This window comes from Rattus rattus, chromosome 5, assembly GCF_011064425.1.
Source record: "Rattus rattus isolate New Zealand chromosome 5, Rrattus_CSIRO_v1, whole genome shotgun sequence".
Lineage (NCBI taxonomy): Eukaryota > Metazoa > Chordata > Mammalia > Rodentia > Muridae > Rattus > Rattus rattus.
In genome coordinates, this window is record NC_046158.1 from 119,303,090 (window position 1) to 119,317,427 (window position 14,338).

Consider the following 14,338-nt stretch of genomic DNA (forward strand, 5'->3'; position numbering starts at 1 on the left):
AGTTCTAGACCAACAGACTAAGGACACCTCAAAACCAAAAGCAAAGAGGAAACCTCCAGAAGAAAGAGGTGATAAAAAAGTAAACTTGACCTATGTTTTAACTATACATATTTCAACTTACAGACATTCTACTTATATGTGTCAGAACAGGAGTGATGTACACTTTAGGTTGCTTGTTTGTATAGCTTAACTCATGAAGGGTTTACTCACTTGTGGTCATGGTGCTAGGAGGGCAAGAGGGTATCCCATGATCCACTGCCCATCTGTAGGCTCCTTCTCCAACTAAAAAGCTAACAACAAAAAAGTTATTTTTTTAAAAAAAAATGCATAGTGTCATCTTCTACAGTCAATAGAAGTAATATCACATGACAACTAAAGTCTTAGAGGTACAAGAAACTCTAGAGTTGGTGCAAAACAGAACAGCTGCATGCTAATTTTCTTTTAAATTTTTCTTTGTTGGAAGTAGCTAATGTATATATTGGAAAATTTTTAAAAATTAAATAAAAAGTGAAAGTAACTTCCTGGGGAGAATAAGATTTTTTTCTTTGACCAACATAGTTGTAACATTTCTACATCTACTCAATCAGGTTAAGAGTCTAAGTGAATGTCTTCAGATTCGTTATTCTTGTCTAGAACTACAGCCACTCAAAATAAGCCATACATCTCTGCACAAGCACACCAGTTGCTTAGATCCTAAGTCCAATGCAACAAGAAGGCACATAGAATGCTAAGAAGATTTCCACACTAGTGAGTGAATCCTGAAATACTCCCCAGAAGGGATTTTCCAGCCTTAGATGCATTTCTTAATACAACAGTGAACAGGGCACTTCTGGTTTATGAAAGACTAATTTCCAAAGGCCTCAAAAAAGCATGCCAACACACGTAACGATCCTGTTTTCTAAGTCATTTCATGAGGTAAACAGTAATTGTAAGCAGCAACCATAACAATCACTTCATCTCCTTCCACAGCCAACTACTTATAGATCCCAGCCAGCGAGTAATGGAACCCTTGAACTTGTGCCTGGCTGTTAGTCTCCTAGTCTCTATTTTTCATTTCTGTTTTTCTAATCATTCCCACATTAAAACTCAAGCGAAGGAGCTGGCAGAATCAGTGGTGAAGACTACCTATCGCTGTTTCCCAGGACCCAACTCATTTCCCAGGCTCCATGGACGGAGGAGGTTCACCACCACCTATGACTTCTATCTTCTGACCATTGTAGGAACCTGAATTCATGTGCACATACTTCCACAAAGACACACATACATAAATTAAATACTATTAGAGCATACTATTAGACAAATCTCAAGAGCAGTACCTTTGAAGTCTTTATATTATGTTATTACTAACACCAGTAAGAAATTCAGCATTTCCTTGTGATGAAAACTATCAAAAAGCAACATTTGATAGTACGAAAAGGTCACATTTACAAAACTTACAGCAACCACAAAAATCCATTTTACTATGGATATTTTTAATGCCTGAGACACCTAAAAATCTGTATAGATTTAATGATTAAAAATCCCAGTAGGCACCCAGAAACATAGGAAATATGCCAAAGAAAAGTTAAGTAACTGCCACAACTGCTCTCTTTACATTAAAATTGCAATGGAGAAAGCCATGAAAAGAAGAGATGGGAGAGGGCCAAGTGAAATTATCCAACTTCACACAAGAAACAATCGTCACGTCAAAGAAAAGCTGTCACAGAAAATTTAAGCTAAAATGTCAATTTAGAATAGATTTGAGCGATCATTGTGTCATCTTTAGCACCTCCTTCTTTAAAAACAAAAAAAAGTAACACCATCACCAAAAAAATTTAAAAAATTTTTAAAAGCCAATTTATTTTAACTCTTCTATTAATGTGAAAATGTAAACAAGATAGTAAAATAGTAATTAATCAAGAGGGGAGTTTGGGACTGAACCTTTTCAACACTTAAGGTGGTCAACTAGGATTCAATCTCAGTACCTAAAATCATTGTCATCTAAATTTTTCATTCATTCACATTCATAATTTTGACATAAATAGAGCCAATCTAAAACATGAGAATGTGGCTCAGTTGATAAAGTGCTTGCCTACTGTGCTGGTTAGGTTTATTTCAACTTGACACAAGTAATAGTCATATGAGAGAAAATGCCTCCATAAGGTCAGGAAGTAGGTAAACCTGGAGGACATTTTCTTAGTTAGTAATTGATGGGGGTGAGTCCAGCCCATTGTGGGTGGTGCCACCCCTGGGCTGGTGCTCCTGGGTTTTACAGTGAAACAGACTGAGCAAGCCATGAGGAGCAAGCCAGTAATCAGCGCCCTTCCATAGCCTCTACATCAGCTGCTGTCTCCAGGTTCCTGTCCTGACTGAATCCCGTCCTAACTTCCTTCAATGTTAGACTGTGATGTGGAAGTGTAAGCCAAATAAAGCCTTTCTTCACCAAGTTGCTCCTGGCTATGATGTTTCTTCACAGCGATAGTAACCCTAACTAGTACACTCAGTATGCGTGAAGTTCTGAGTTTGATCTCCTGGGTCACACGGTGAGTTGAAGCCAACCTGGAATACATAGGACCTTGTCTCAAACTTTGATATAATCTATGCGATTTTAAATCATGTAGACATGTTAAGATATTCATGTTTAGAAGTCACTATAGAAACTATACAGCATACTAAATAAGTAGCCTTGGCTTACCATCAAATATTATTGTCTAGAAGTTCATAATCACATGAAATGCCATAGAAATGCTTTTGCTATTTCAATGTAAACTTTTTCATAATATGCGTATATGTATGCATTCATATATACATATATAGTGACATGTAGAAAGAAAAAAATCAATTTCCAGAATAGTAAGTACTAATTTAAATTTCTTTGAGATTTGTTGTGAATCTCCAAGGAGAGAACTTTTTAAAGGAGATTCACGCAAACCCATTAGAAAACCCCTTACCTCTCATTTAGTAAAGTATGTCCTTCCTCTAAACCTCGTCTGTCCTAGAGATGCACTGACCTCATGGATACCATTTCTATGCTTGCCCTACTCTGCGTGCAGCACCACCCCACCCCTGCACATGCCCACTCCAGTCAATTCTCAAGCAAATCAGCCATTAAAATATTTGCAGAAGACAAATCAGAACACATGTCTAGCACTGTTAACATGGCCAAAAACCTGAGGCTTGGTAGGTCATAGGACTTAAGAGAGAACCTGCTACTACTATTCCGGTAGATGAATATGATATCAAACCACTAAACAAAGACATATCACTACACCCACAGATGAGAGAACCTTCCAACCCTCATCAGGCAAGCTCATTTCTGCAGCTGATGGTAAGATGGTGATTAATGCAATAACCCACAACTGGTCACAATGCAGATACTTCGAAACAGCAAGGTGTTCAGCCCTAAATGCAACATCTATACCATACCTTTTCCTTCAAGGCTCGCAAGTCTTATAAGAAGGGGGACTGGAAGGAGTATAAGGAGCCAGATGTAGTGGACGGCTCCAGTGAACCAGGTTTCTGGAGAGAGCAGAGTAGGTGCACACATGCAGCAACAGCAACTGGATCTTCACATGCACAAGGTCTTCACAGATCAAGGCAGACAAACTTCGAGCATGAAGGAGGGAGCTCATCAGAAAGTGCCACCCCTAGATAAGGAGCTACTGGCATCTGACAGCTACTGGAGAGAGCTCTGGAAAGGACTGTGGTCCCTGCGAGCTTCATCTATGTTCTAGTAGATGACATTACACTTGGGCACTAAGTGGACTCCATGAGTTTAAAAAAGAAAGTACATGAGATTGGGAGTAAATGGGAAGAGGGACTGAAGAGGAGGGAATGAGAGTAGAATAAATCAAAACATTATTTATATATATATATATATATATATATGTTAAGCAATAATAAAAAGGTATAGGAGAAAACAGGCATTGAATTCAAAAAGCATTTCTATCATTTCATTGCACATCATATATACATATAATTGAAGACAAATTAGGCTATTGACTACCAACATTCATGAACATAATATGCAAGACCTCAGTGCACTAGGAACATGGAAAAACTGAATTTGTGTGTGGAGTGATGCAATGTATATGTATGTGTAATGAATAATGTTTACGGTATATACGATGTGTATGTGATGTGTGTGATGTGTATGATGTATATGTAATATATGTAATGTGTATGCACTATGTGTGTATGGCATGTGTAATGTGGGTAATACAAGTTTGATATATAATGTATGTGTGTGTGATGTGCATGCAATGTGTGTAATGTGTGTGTAGTGTATATGTATGATGTGTGTGGTGTATATAATGTGTTATGTAATGTGTGTGATGTGTGTACAATGATATAGTTTGTATTATGCACATAATATATGTGTGGTTTGTATAATGTGTGTGTTGTGTTTGGGGGAATGAAATGCTGATATGTGTGTGATATAGGTGCATGTATTCCTGCACCCATGCATGGACATGAAGAGACCAGCAGTCAACACCAGGTCTCTTCCTCAATCATTTTTTTTGTTTTGAGTCAAGGTCTCTCGGTGAACCTCCAGTTCAAGCACTTCAGACTGGCTGGTTAGCCAGCAGGGATGTGTTGTGGTTTGCCCTGGAGTTATCTGTGTTTTGAAGCTAATTCCACTGCCCCAAGGACAGCTGCCTAGTCACTCAGGACGGGTGACTTCACCAGAACCTTCTCCCCATTTAATTTGTAAAGTACAGGTGAGGGCAGGTACAAGAAGGAGGCCTGTCATTGGACAAGAAGGAAGGACGGGCGAGAGAGAAGTTTTGAGGAAGAGGAGGAAACTGGAACGATAAAAGAAGAAGAGACAGGAGGGAGAGGGAGAGAAGCCGTGGCAGGACAATATGGCTGGTGACGTTAAGATTCCGCTCTGTTGACTGACTCTTCTCTCCCTGACCCCTTTCTCCCTCTCTCTCTCTTCTTTCCCCTCCCCCCTCTCTCTCCACGTGTTCCTGGCCTTTTTTTTTCTCCTTCTCTCTCTATGTCCTTCTCTGCCTCTACTCCCTTCTCTACTCCCCTTCCCATGCCCTAAATAAACTCTATTCTACACTAAAAAAAAAAAAAAAGATTCCGCTCTGTGTATTTACAGGTTGTTATTAATGTTCTTAAGGGATGGATGGTACTGGGCTTTGTATGTTTAGGTGGGCAATTATATCTTATCAATTGGATCAAAGGTTATTGTGTTGTGTGTTCTTTCATGTAGTGATTTAAGTGTAAGAAAGTGTGTGGCAGCTGGTCTGGGCCATCACAGAGTTGGGATGTGTGTTTCTGGCATGGAAACCTGCCTTGGGAACTAGATAAGTAGAGAGATTGCTGCCAGGCTCAGAGAGAGGCCTTTGGCAGTGTGATATGGGATGGAGCAGAGCGGGTGAGACAGTTTGCTGACTGAGACAAGATATCTAGGAGATAACTCGAGGCACTGCGGTGCAGGACCTAAGGGGAATAAAAGACAACCTTACTTTTTTTATTTTTTATATTTTTACAACAACAGGGATTCACCTGTGTCTATTCACCTCCCACCCCTAAAGTAGGGACTGCAGGCATGCAGTATCATACAGGCCTTCTACTTGGGTGCTATGATCAAGCCCTTCACCCACACAACGATCTGCTGAGCATGTTTCAATTTTTTTATCACAAATTTTTTTCAAAAATACATGACAAATTTGATTTGAAAGTTTTTGTCCTCTGATATGACAAAATTCATATTCTGAAATCTGGTTCTGAACAGTTTTAGGATAGTGTTGGGGGGAGGTATGGCCTATGAAGGGGTGAGTAGGTGGTTAGGTCCCAAAGCCAGTGAGAGCCCTACTGAATAGAGTTAAGGATCCACTGGACTGCATTGCCCTTCACCACAGGACTCAGTGAGCAGGGTCCACACAGAAAGGACTAAGCTCTCACTGGACACTACAGCTGCTAAGTTGTTTACCTTAGGATCCTGAGCTTTAGAACTGTGAGAAAGACATTACTATTTTAAGCTATACATGTGATGAATAGCTACATTCTGTTACAATAGTCAATGAAATTGACAGATCATCACTGTTTGGGTATCTGTGAACATACTGTCGTTTTACTCATGAACAGCATTTCCACAATTATTTTTAAAGGAAATTCAAGATATAATTGGAATTCAAATATCTGTTAATATAGGATTTCTCCATGAATCCCAGATAGGTTTTAATTCACAGTGCTCCTGAAGTAGCTTCCCAAGTGATGTGATTATAGGTGCGGACCAGGAGATCAAGACAAAAAACTGAGTTTTCTTAAACAAACCATCAAACTCATAAAACACAACAATCCACCTAACCAATGTTGGGCATGGTACCACACACCCATAATCCCGGTAACTCAAGAGCTGAGGCAGAAAGACTGCCTGAGCTACACAGTGAATTTCAGGCCAGCACGGGTTACAGAGTCCTGCCTCTAGGAGCCACAGATAACAAACGTTTTATTTAGGACATCTTAGGAAAAGACTTACTGTGTACTGACTCTCTGTCCCTTAAACCAGCTTCCTGCTTTAACAGCTACCACCACGTGGATGTGAGGAGCTTCAGTTTGCACCCAGTAGCTTTCCTGCCTCCACACATAGCAGCCAGCAAGCAGCCAGCACACACGTGTTGAGTAAGTAGATGCACATGTGAGGAATAACTAGATGGCCGTAAGCACAATATGATGTGGATGGATTCCACACACTCTGTACCATGGACTATGTTCTATATCTCAAACTGTGTCTTATTCTAAAAAGCTATGTATCATTTTAAGACAATGAATGCAACCATATAAACCACAATGTACAAATATAGGAATTAGCCAATTATCATGCCCGGATTAGGAAACAAGCATCAGGCCCAGACTAATGCATTAAGGAGCATATTGTGAGGCTCGGGAGTGTCACTATCAGTACATAGGAAGAGATAAGTCATACAAAAAAATAGTATATGGGAGTAGGTGAGACTGAATGGATTCTAAGGGTCAAAATAACTTTTTTTAAAAACAAAAACACCTTTTCTTTATAAAGTAAAAATACAAAGTAAACTAAAAAAATGATAAATCTGGTTAAACTGATACATGTACTAGAAAAATCTACTTAAACTACTATAGATATATACAGTGAGCTTCCAGGTATGTAAAGATTCGTCACTGCTAGGGAAGATAAGAGCAATAGAATAAAACTTGTCCTATTTTCTCTTGTATAAAACAATGAAAAAAACACAAAATATGAAAATCAACAGTTTTAGACATTACACACCAGGCAACAAAAGACTGTTATCTTGTAGAAAAGAAAAAAACAAAACAAAACAAAACCCACCTTGCTACAATCAGAGAGGTTCTCGGCCACAGTGGAGGAGCCCAGCAGTCTCTAAGGCAAAGAGATGGAACTGGACCACCAGAAGCCTGAATGGCTAGAGTTTACAGGACAAAATACCACAGAGGAAACAACTGCTCAGAGGGACTCCAGAGATTTAGAGAGAGCACCTTTTTAGTAGTTTCCTGAATGTTGATCGCAGCTTAAGAAAGAGGAGATTACACAAAACCTACCAATTGCAAAGGAAACAAGCCCAAGTTCAGACAGAGCCAGGAACACCTTCGCTCCCACAACCCAGGGGAAACTTCCTCCGCTATTAGCACTTGCTAAACACTAAGAAGTTTGCCTTGAAACAATGCAAACTCAAAGATAAATACATTCTCTAGCCTTGTGAAACAAAGTCTAAAGAGACCTGAGAAGGATCAAACTTCTTAAACAACTTAACCACATTCTGAAATAAAATTTTAGAATGTCTATTAAAATATAAAAACATTCAATACCCCCCCCAAAAAAATATAAAACTCACATTGCCTGCAATCTAACAAAAAAAAAAAAAGCCTGCCAAACAGAAAACTACAACCTAGAAAAGGGTTGGGGGGAAGTGGGGGGATTCAACATAATCTAAAAGTAATAAAACCAGTTAGCAAAGATTGTAAAATAAATTTCTCACCCCACTCATGTACATTCATGAAGACAAAAGTCTGTTTTAAAAGATATTAATCGAATGTATGAAAATAACTAAAAGTGAGAAATGACAAACTAGACGCATGTGACTGGCTGGAGCCTGGATACCACAAGAGAATAAATGAGAAGTAGGCGGAGAGTCACAGAACTGTACATGAGCCCAACAGAGCTGCTCCTCAACCGACTGAGGAGTATGGAGATAACAACACCCACAGTGGGAACTAACTTCAGGTGACACACCCAGGAGGAGTGATCAGCGATGGCGTTAGCTCCCTCAGTCTGGCCCATGGGTATGTCTGAGAAGCACTTTATGAACAAAGGTAGCGGACCAATCCAAAGAAATCGAGCCAGTACTCAGCAATCCTCAGGTCTCTACTTCACCGCCTACTTCCAGCTCCGCTGGTGTTCCTAGTCTGTTCTGCCTCAGTGGTAAACTGTGACAGGGAAAGGGAAGCCACATGAACCATTCCCTCCACTAACGTGGTTTCGGTTAATGATTAGTGTAGCAACAGAGAAACAAACTAGAACACCTACAATTATGGAAACAGTTCAGGGACATAATGCTTGCAAGATCTAGTGAAGGGAAGAAAAGGAAATACCTCCTTTCCAATTTCCTTCTGCACCCAGGGCTGACCCTGGGCCATAGCTTTGTGCCTGGATCACTTTGGGAGAAAGCTGAACTCCCAGTAGTGCTGGCTGGCACACCTCACAGCTAAGGTAGGACTACCACTTCTGCTCCAAGGGACCCGAGGAACAATCTGGGTCAGGATCTTTCCTGTTTTCTATCTGTGGCTAACTGTGACCCTGTGCCACAGCTCTCTGTACCCAAATCCCACCAGGGGACAGCTGGTCTCCCAGGAGTGCTAACACACCTGAGGGAAGAGGAGGGTCAAGTCAATGTTAGAGACAGCAAGACCAGCTGACATCAGAGATAACCAGATAATAAGAAGCAAGTGCAAGAACCTAAGCAATAGGAACCAAGGCAACTTGACATCATCAGAACCCAGGTCTCCCACCACAGAAAGTCCTGGATGCACCAAAAAAACAGAAAAGAAACATTCTGACTTAAAATTACATCTCACAATCTTACAGGACTTTAAGAAGGACATAAAAAAATTCCCTTAAAGAAATAAAGGACAACACAGGTAAACAGGTAGAAGCCCTTAAAGAGGAAACACAAAAATCCCTTAAAGAATTACAGGAAAAGACAAACAAACAGGTGAAGGAATTGAACAAAACCATCCAGGAACAAAAATGGAAATAGAAACAATAAAGAAATCACAAAGGGAGACAACCATGGAGATAAAAAACCTAGGAAAGAGATCAGGAGTCATAGATGCGAGCATCACCAACAGAATGCAAGAGATAGAAGAGAATCTCAGAAGATGCCACAGAAAACATTGACACGACACTCAAAGAAAATGCAAAACTCAAAAAGATCTTAACAGAAAACATCCAGGAAATCAAGGACACAATGAGAAGATCAAACCTAAAAACAAATAGGTATAGAAGACAGGAAAGATTCCCAACTAAAAGGGCCAGAAAATATCTTGAACAAAATTAGAAAAAAAAAAAAAAAACCTTCCCTACCTAAACAAAGAGATGCCCATAAACTAAGAAGTCTACAGAATCCAAATGGTTCGGACCAGAAGAGAAACTCCTCCCATCACATAATAATCAAAACACCAAATACACAAAACAAAGAATATGAAAAGCAGTAAGGGGGAAAGGTCAAGTAACATATGTAGGCACACCTATCAGAATTACACCAGACTTCTCAACATAGACTAAGAAAGCTAGAAGATCCTAGGGAAATATCATAAAGACCCTAAAAAAACTCACAAATGCGAGCCCAGGCTACTATGTCCAGCACAAAACTCATTTAACATAGATGGAGAAAACAAGATACTCCATGACAAAACCAAATTTACACAATATCTTTACACAAATCCATCCCCACGAAGGATAATGAATGAAAAATTCCAACACAGGAAGGAAACTACACCCTAGAAAAAGCAAGAAGTAATCACCTTTCAATTAACCCAAAAAAAGATAAACACAAAAATAATTCCATCTCTAACAACTAAAATGATAAGAAACAACAACTACTGTTCCCTAATATCTGGCAATACCAATGGACTCAATTCCCCAATAAAAAGACACAGACTAACAGACTGGATACATATGAGGACCCAGCACATTGCTGCATTCAGGAAACACACCTCAGTGACAAAGACAGACACTATCTCAGAGAAAAAAGCTGGAAAACAACTTTCCAAGCAAATGGTCAGAAGAAACAAGATGGGGTAGCCATTCTAATATCGAATAAAATCTATTTTCAACCAAAAGTCACCAAAAAGATAAGAAAGAACACTTTCTATTCATCACAGAAAAAAAATTCACCAAGATGAACGCTCAATCCTAAATATCTATGTTCCAAACGTAAGGGGACCTACATTCATAAAGCTCAAATCACACATTGCACCCCACACAATAATAGTAGGAGTTTTCAACACCCCACTCTCGTCAATGGACAGACCATGGAAACAGAAACACAGAGACACAGAGAAACTAACGGAAGTTATGAACCAAATGGATTTAACAGATATTTATAGAACATTTCATCCTAAAACAAAAGGATAGACCTTCTTCTCAGCACCTCATGGTCTCTTCCCAAAAACTGACCATATAATTGGTCACAAAACAGGCCTCATCATATACAAGAAGATAGAAATAATCCCATGCATCCTATCAGATCACCATGGAATAAGGATGGTCTTCAATCACAAAAAAAAGACAGAAAACCCATGTATATGTGGAAGTTGAACAACACTCAGCTCAATGATAACTTGGTCAATGAAGAAATAAAAGAAATTAAAGACTTTTTAGAATTTAATAAAAATGAAGGCACAACATAACCAAACTTATGGGATACAATGAAAGCAGTACTAGGAGGAAAACTCATAGCTCTGACTGCCTCCAAGAAGAAACAGGAGAGAGCATACATCAGCAGCTTGACAGCACACCTAAAAGCTCTATAATAAAAAAGAAGCAAATACACCCAAGAGGAATAGAAGACAGGAAATAGTCAAACTCAGGGCTGAAATCAACTAAGTAGAAACAAAAAGAACTAGACAAAGAATCAAGAAAACCTGGAGCTGGTTCTTTGAGAAAATCAACAAGATAGATAAGCCCTTAGCCAGACTAACCAGAGGGCACAGAGAGAGTATTCAGAAATCAGAAATGAAAAGGGAAACATAACAATAAAAGCTGATGAAATTCAAAAAAATTATCAGATCCTACTACAAAAGTCTATATTCAACAAAACGAAAAAATCTGGAGGAAATAAACAATTTTCTAGACAAATACCAGGTACCAAAATTAAATCAGGATCAGATAACCATCTAAACAACCCCATAACTCCTAAAGAAATAGAAGCAGTTATTAAAAGTCTCCCAACAAAAAAGAGCTCAGGACCAGATGGGTTTAGTGCAGAATTCTATCAGATCTTCATAAAAGACCTTATAGCAAAACTGTCCAAACTATTCCACAAAACAGAAACAGACAGAACACTACCCAATTCCTTCGATGAAGCCACAATTATGCTTATACCTAAATCACACAAAGACCCAACAACAAAAGAGAACTTCAGACCAATTTCCCTTATGAATATCAACGCAAAAATACTCAATAAAATTCTTGCAAACCGAATCCAAGAACACATCAAAACGATCATGCATCATGATCAAGTACGCTTCATCCCAGGGATGCAGGGATAGTTTAATATACTGAAATCCATCAACGTGCTCCACTATATGAACAAAATCAAAGAAAAAACCACATGATCATTTCATTAGATGCTGAGAAAGCATTTAACAAAATTCAACACCCCTTCATTATAAAAGTCCTGGAAAGATCAGGAATTCAAGGCTTAAATACTTAAACACAGTAAAAGCAATATACAGCAAACCAGTAGCCAACATCAAACTAAATGGAGAGAACCTTGAAGCAATCCCACTAAAATCAGGGGCTAAACTAGGTTGCCCACTCTCTCTCTACCTATTCAATATAGTACTTGAAGTCCTAGCCAGAGCAATCAGACAACAAAAGGAGGTCAAAGGGATACAAATTTGAAAAGAAGTCAAAAATATTGCTATTTGCAGATGATATAATAATGTATAATAAGTGAACCCAAAATTCGACCAGGGAACACCTAAACCTGATAAACAACTTCAGCAAAGTGGTTGGATTTAAAATTAACTGAAACAATTCAGTAGACTTCCTCTACTAAGATAAACAGACTGAGAAAGAAATTAGGGAAACAATACCCTTACAATAGTCACAAATAATATAAAATACCTTGTGGCGACTCTAAGTAAGCAAATGAAAGATCTGTATGACAAGAACTTCAAGTTCCTGAAGAAAGAAATTGAAGATTTCAGAAGATGGAAAGATCTCCTATGCTCATGGATTGGCAGGATTAATATAATAAAAATGGCCACTTTACCAAAAGCAATCTACAGATTCAATGCAATCCCCATCAAAATATCAATCCAATTCTTTACAGAGTTAGAATGAGTAATTTGCAAATTCATTAGGAATAACAAAAAATCCAAGATAGAGAAAACTATCCTCAACAATAAAAGAACTTCTAGGGGAATCACCATCCCTGACCTCAAGCTGTATTACAGAGCAATAGTCATAAAAACTGTATGGTATTGGTACAGAGACAGGCAGGTAGATCAGTGGAATAGAATTGAAGACCCAGAAATGAACCCACACATCTATGGTCATTTGATCTTTGACAAAGAAGCTAAAACCATCCAGTGGGAAAGACAGCATTTTCAACAAATGGTCCTTGTTCAACTGGAGGTCAGCATGTAGAAGAATGCAGATCGATCCATGCTTATCACCCTGTACAAAGCTTAAGTCCAAGTGGATCAAGGACCTCCACATCGAACCAGATACACTCAAACTAACAGAAGAAAAAGTGGGGAAGAATTTCAAACACATGGGCACAGGGGAAAATTTCCAATCGCTTATGTTCTAAGATGAAGAATCGACAAATGGGACCTCATAAAATTGCAAAGCTCCTGTAAGGCAAAGGACACTGTCAATAGGACAAAACAGCAACCAACAGATTGGGAAAAGATCTTTACCAATCCTACATCTGATAGAGGGCTAATATCCAAAATATATGAAGAACTCAAGTTAGACTCCAGGGAGTCAAATAACCCTATTTAAAAATGGGGTATAGAGCTAAACAAAGAATTCTCAATTGAGGAATATCGAATGGCCAAGAAGCACCTAAAGAAATGTTCAACATCCTTAGTCATCAGAGAAATGCAAAACAAAACAACTCTGAGATTCCACCAGTCAGAGTGGCTAAGATCAAAAACTCAGGTGACAGCAAATGCTGATGAGAATGTGGAAAAAGAGGAACACTCTTCCATTTTTGGTAGAATTGCAAACTGGTACAACCACTCTGGAAGTTCCTCAGAAAATTCGACATAGTACTACCTGAGGACCCAGCTATACTGCTACTGGGCATATACCCAAAAGATGCTCTAACATATATTAAAGACATTATGTTCATAGCAGCCTTATTTATATAGCCAGAGCTCCCAGGGACTAAACCACTACCCAAAGAGTATACACATAGACAAATCCATGGCTCCAGCTGCATATGCAACAGAGGATGGCCTTGTTGGGCATCAATGCGAGGAGAGGCTCTTGGTCCTGTCAAGGTTTGATGCCCCAGTGTAGGGGAATTTCAGGGCGGGAAGGTGGGAGGGAGTGGGTGGGTGGGTCAGGGATTACCCTCATAGAAGCAGTGGGAGGGGAAGATGGGATAGTGGGTTTCTGGAGGGAAACTGGGAAAGGGGATAACATTTAAAATGTAATCCAACAAAAGAAAAAAAGAAGACTTTAAATCCAAAGCCTCTCTAAGAGCAGGGCATAGTCACAGATACCTGTCCTCCCTTAACTAAGGTAGCAAAAGTAGGAGTCCTAGGCCAGCCTATGCTAACCGGTGAGTTCTAAAATAGCCTCAGCAGCAGAGCAAGACCCCACATCAGAATATACATATTTGATATACATAACCTACCTGGCATTACTATTTAGCTACCCAGGACACTACTGAATCAATGTTTTACACTCAGAATCATGTGGCGAAGTAGAAACCCCAAAATACACACACATGCACACACGCAGGCACACATGCACACAAGCGTCTTCAATAAAGAATGCTGGAAAACTCATGTTTTCATAACCATAACAACAGAATACACAATCTGTCTCTCTCACATGACAAAAGTCAATTTAAAATGAATCAAAGACCTTAAGTAGGGC

At 39.1% G+C, this 14,338-nt stretch overlaps 1 protein-coding gene across 3 annotated transcripts in view; it reads right to left on the minus strand.

Annotated features, from left to right (window-relative positions):
• Tasp1 (taspase 1) overlaps positions 1 to 14,338 on the minus strand; it is a 227,889-nt gene that overhangs the window by 154,058 nt on the left and 59,493 nt on the right. For 2 of the 3 annotated variants that reach the window (XM_032904306.1, XM_032904304.1), the window contains exon 7: positions 211 to 290. The exons of the other annotated variant lie outside the window; for it this stretch is intronic. In XM_032904306.1, coding sequence (XP_032760197.1) covers positions 211 to 290 — 80 coding nt within the window. The remainder of the gene's footprint in view (positions 1 to 210; positions 291 to 14,338) is intronic. 3 annotated transcript variants of the gene reach the window in all.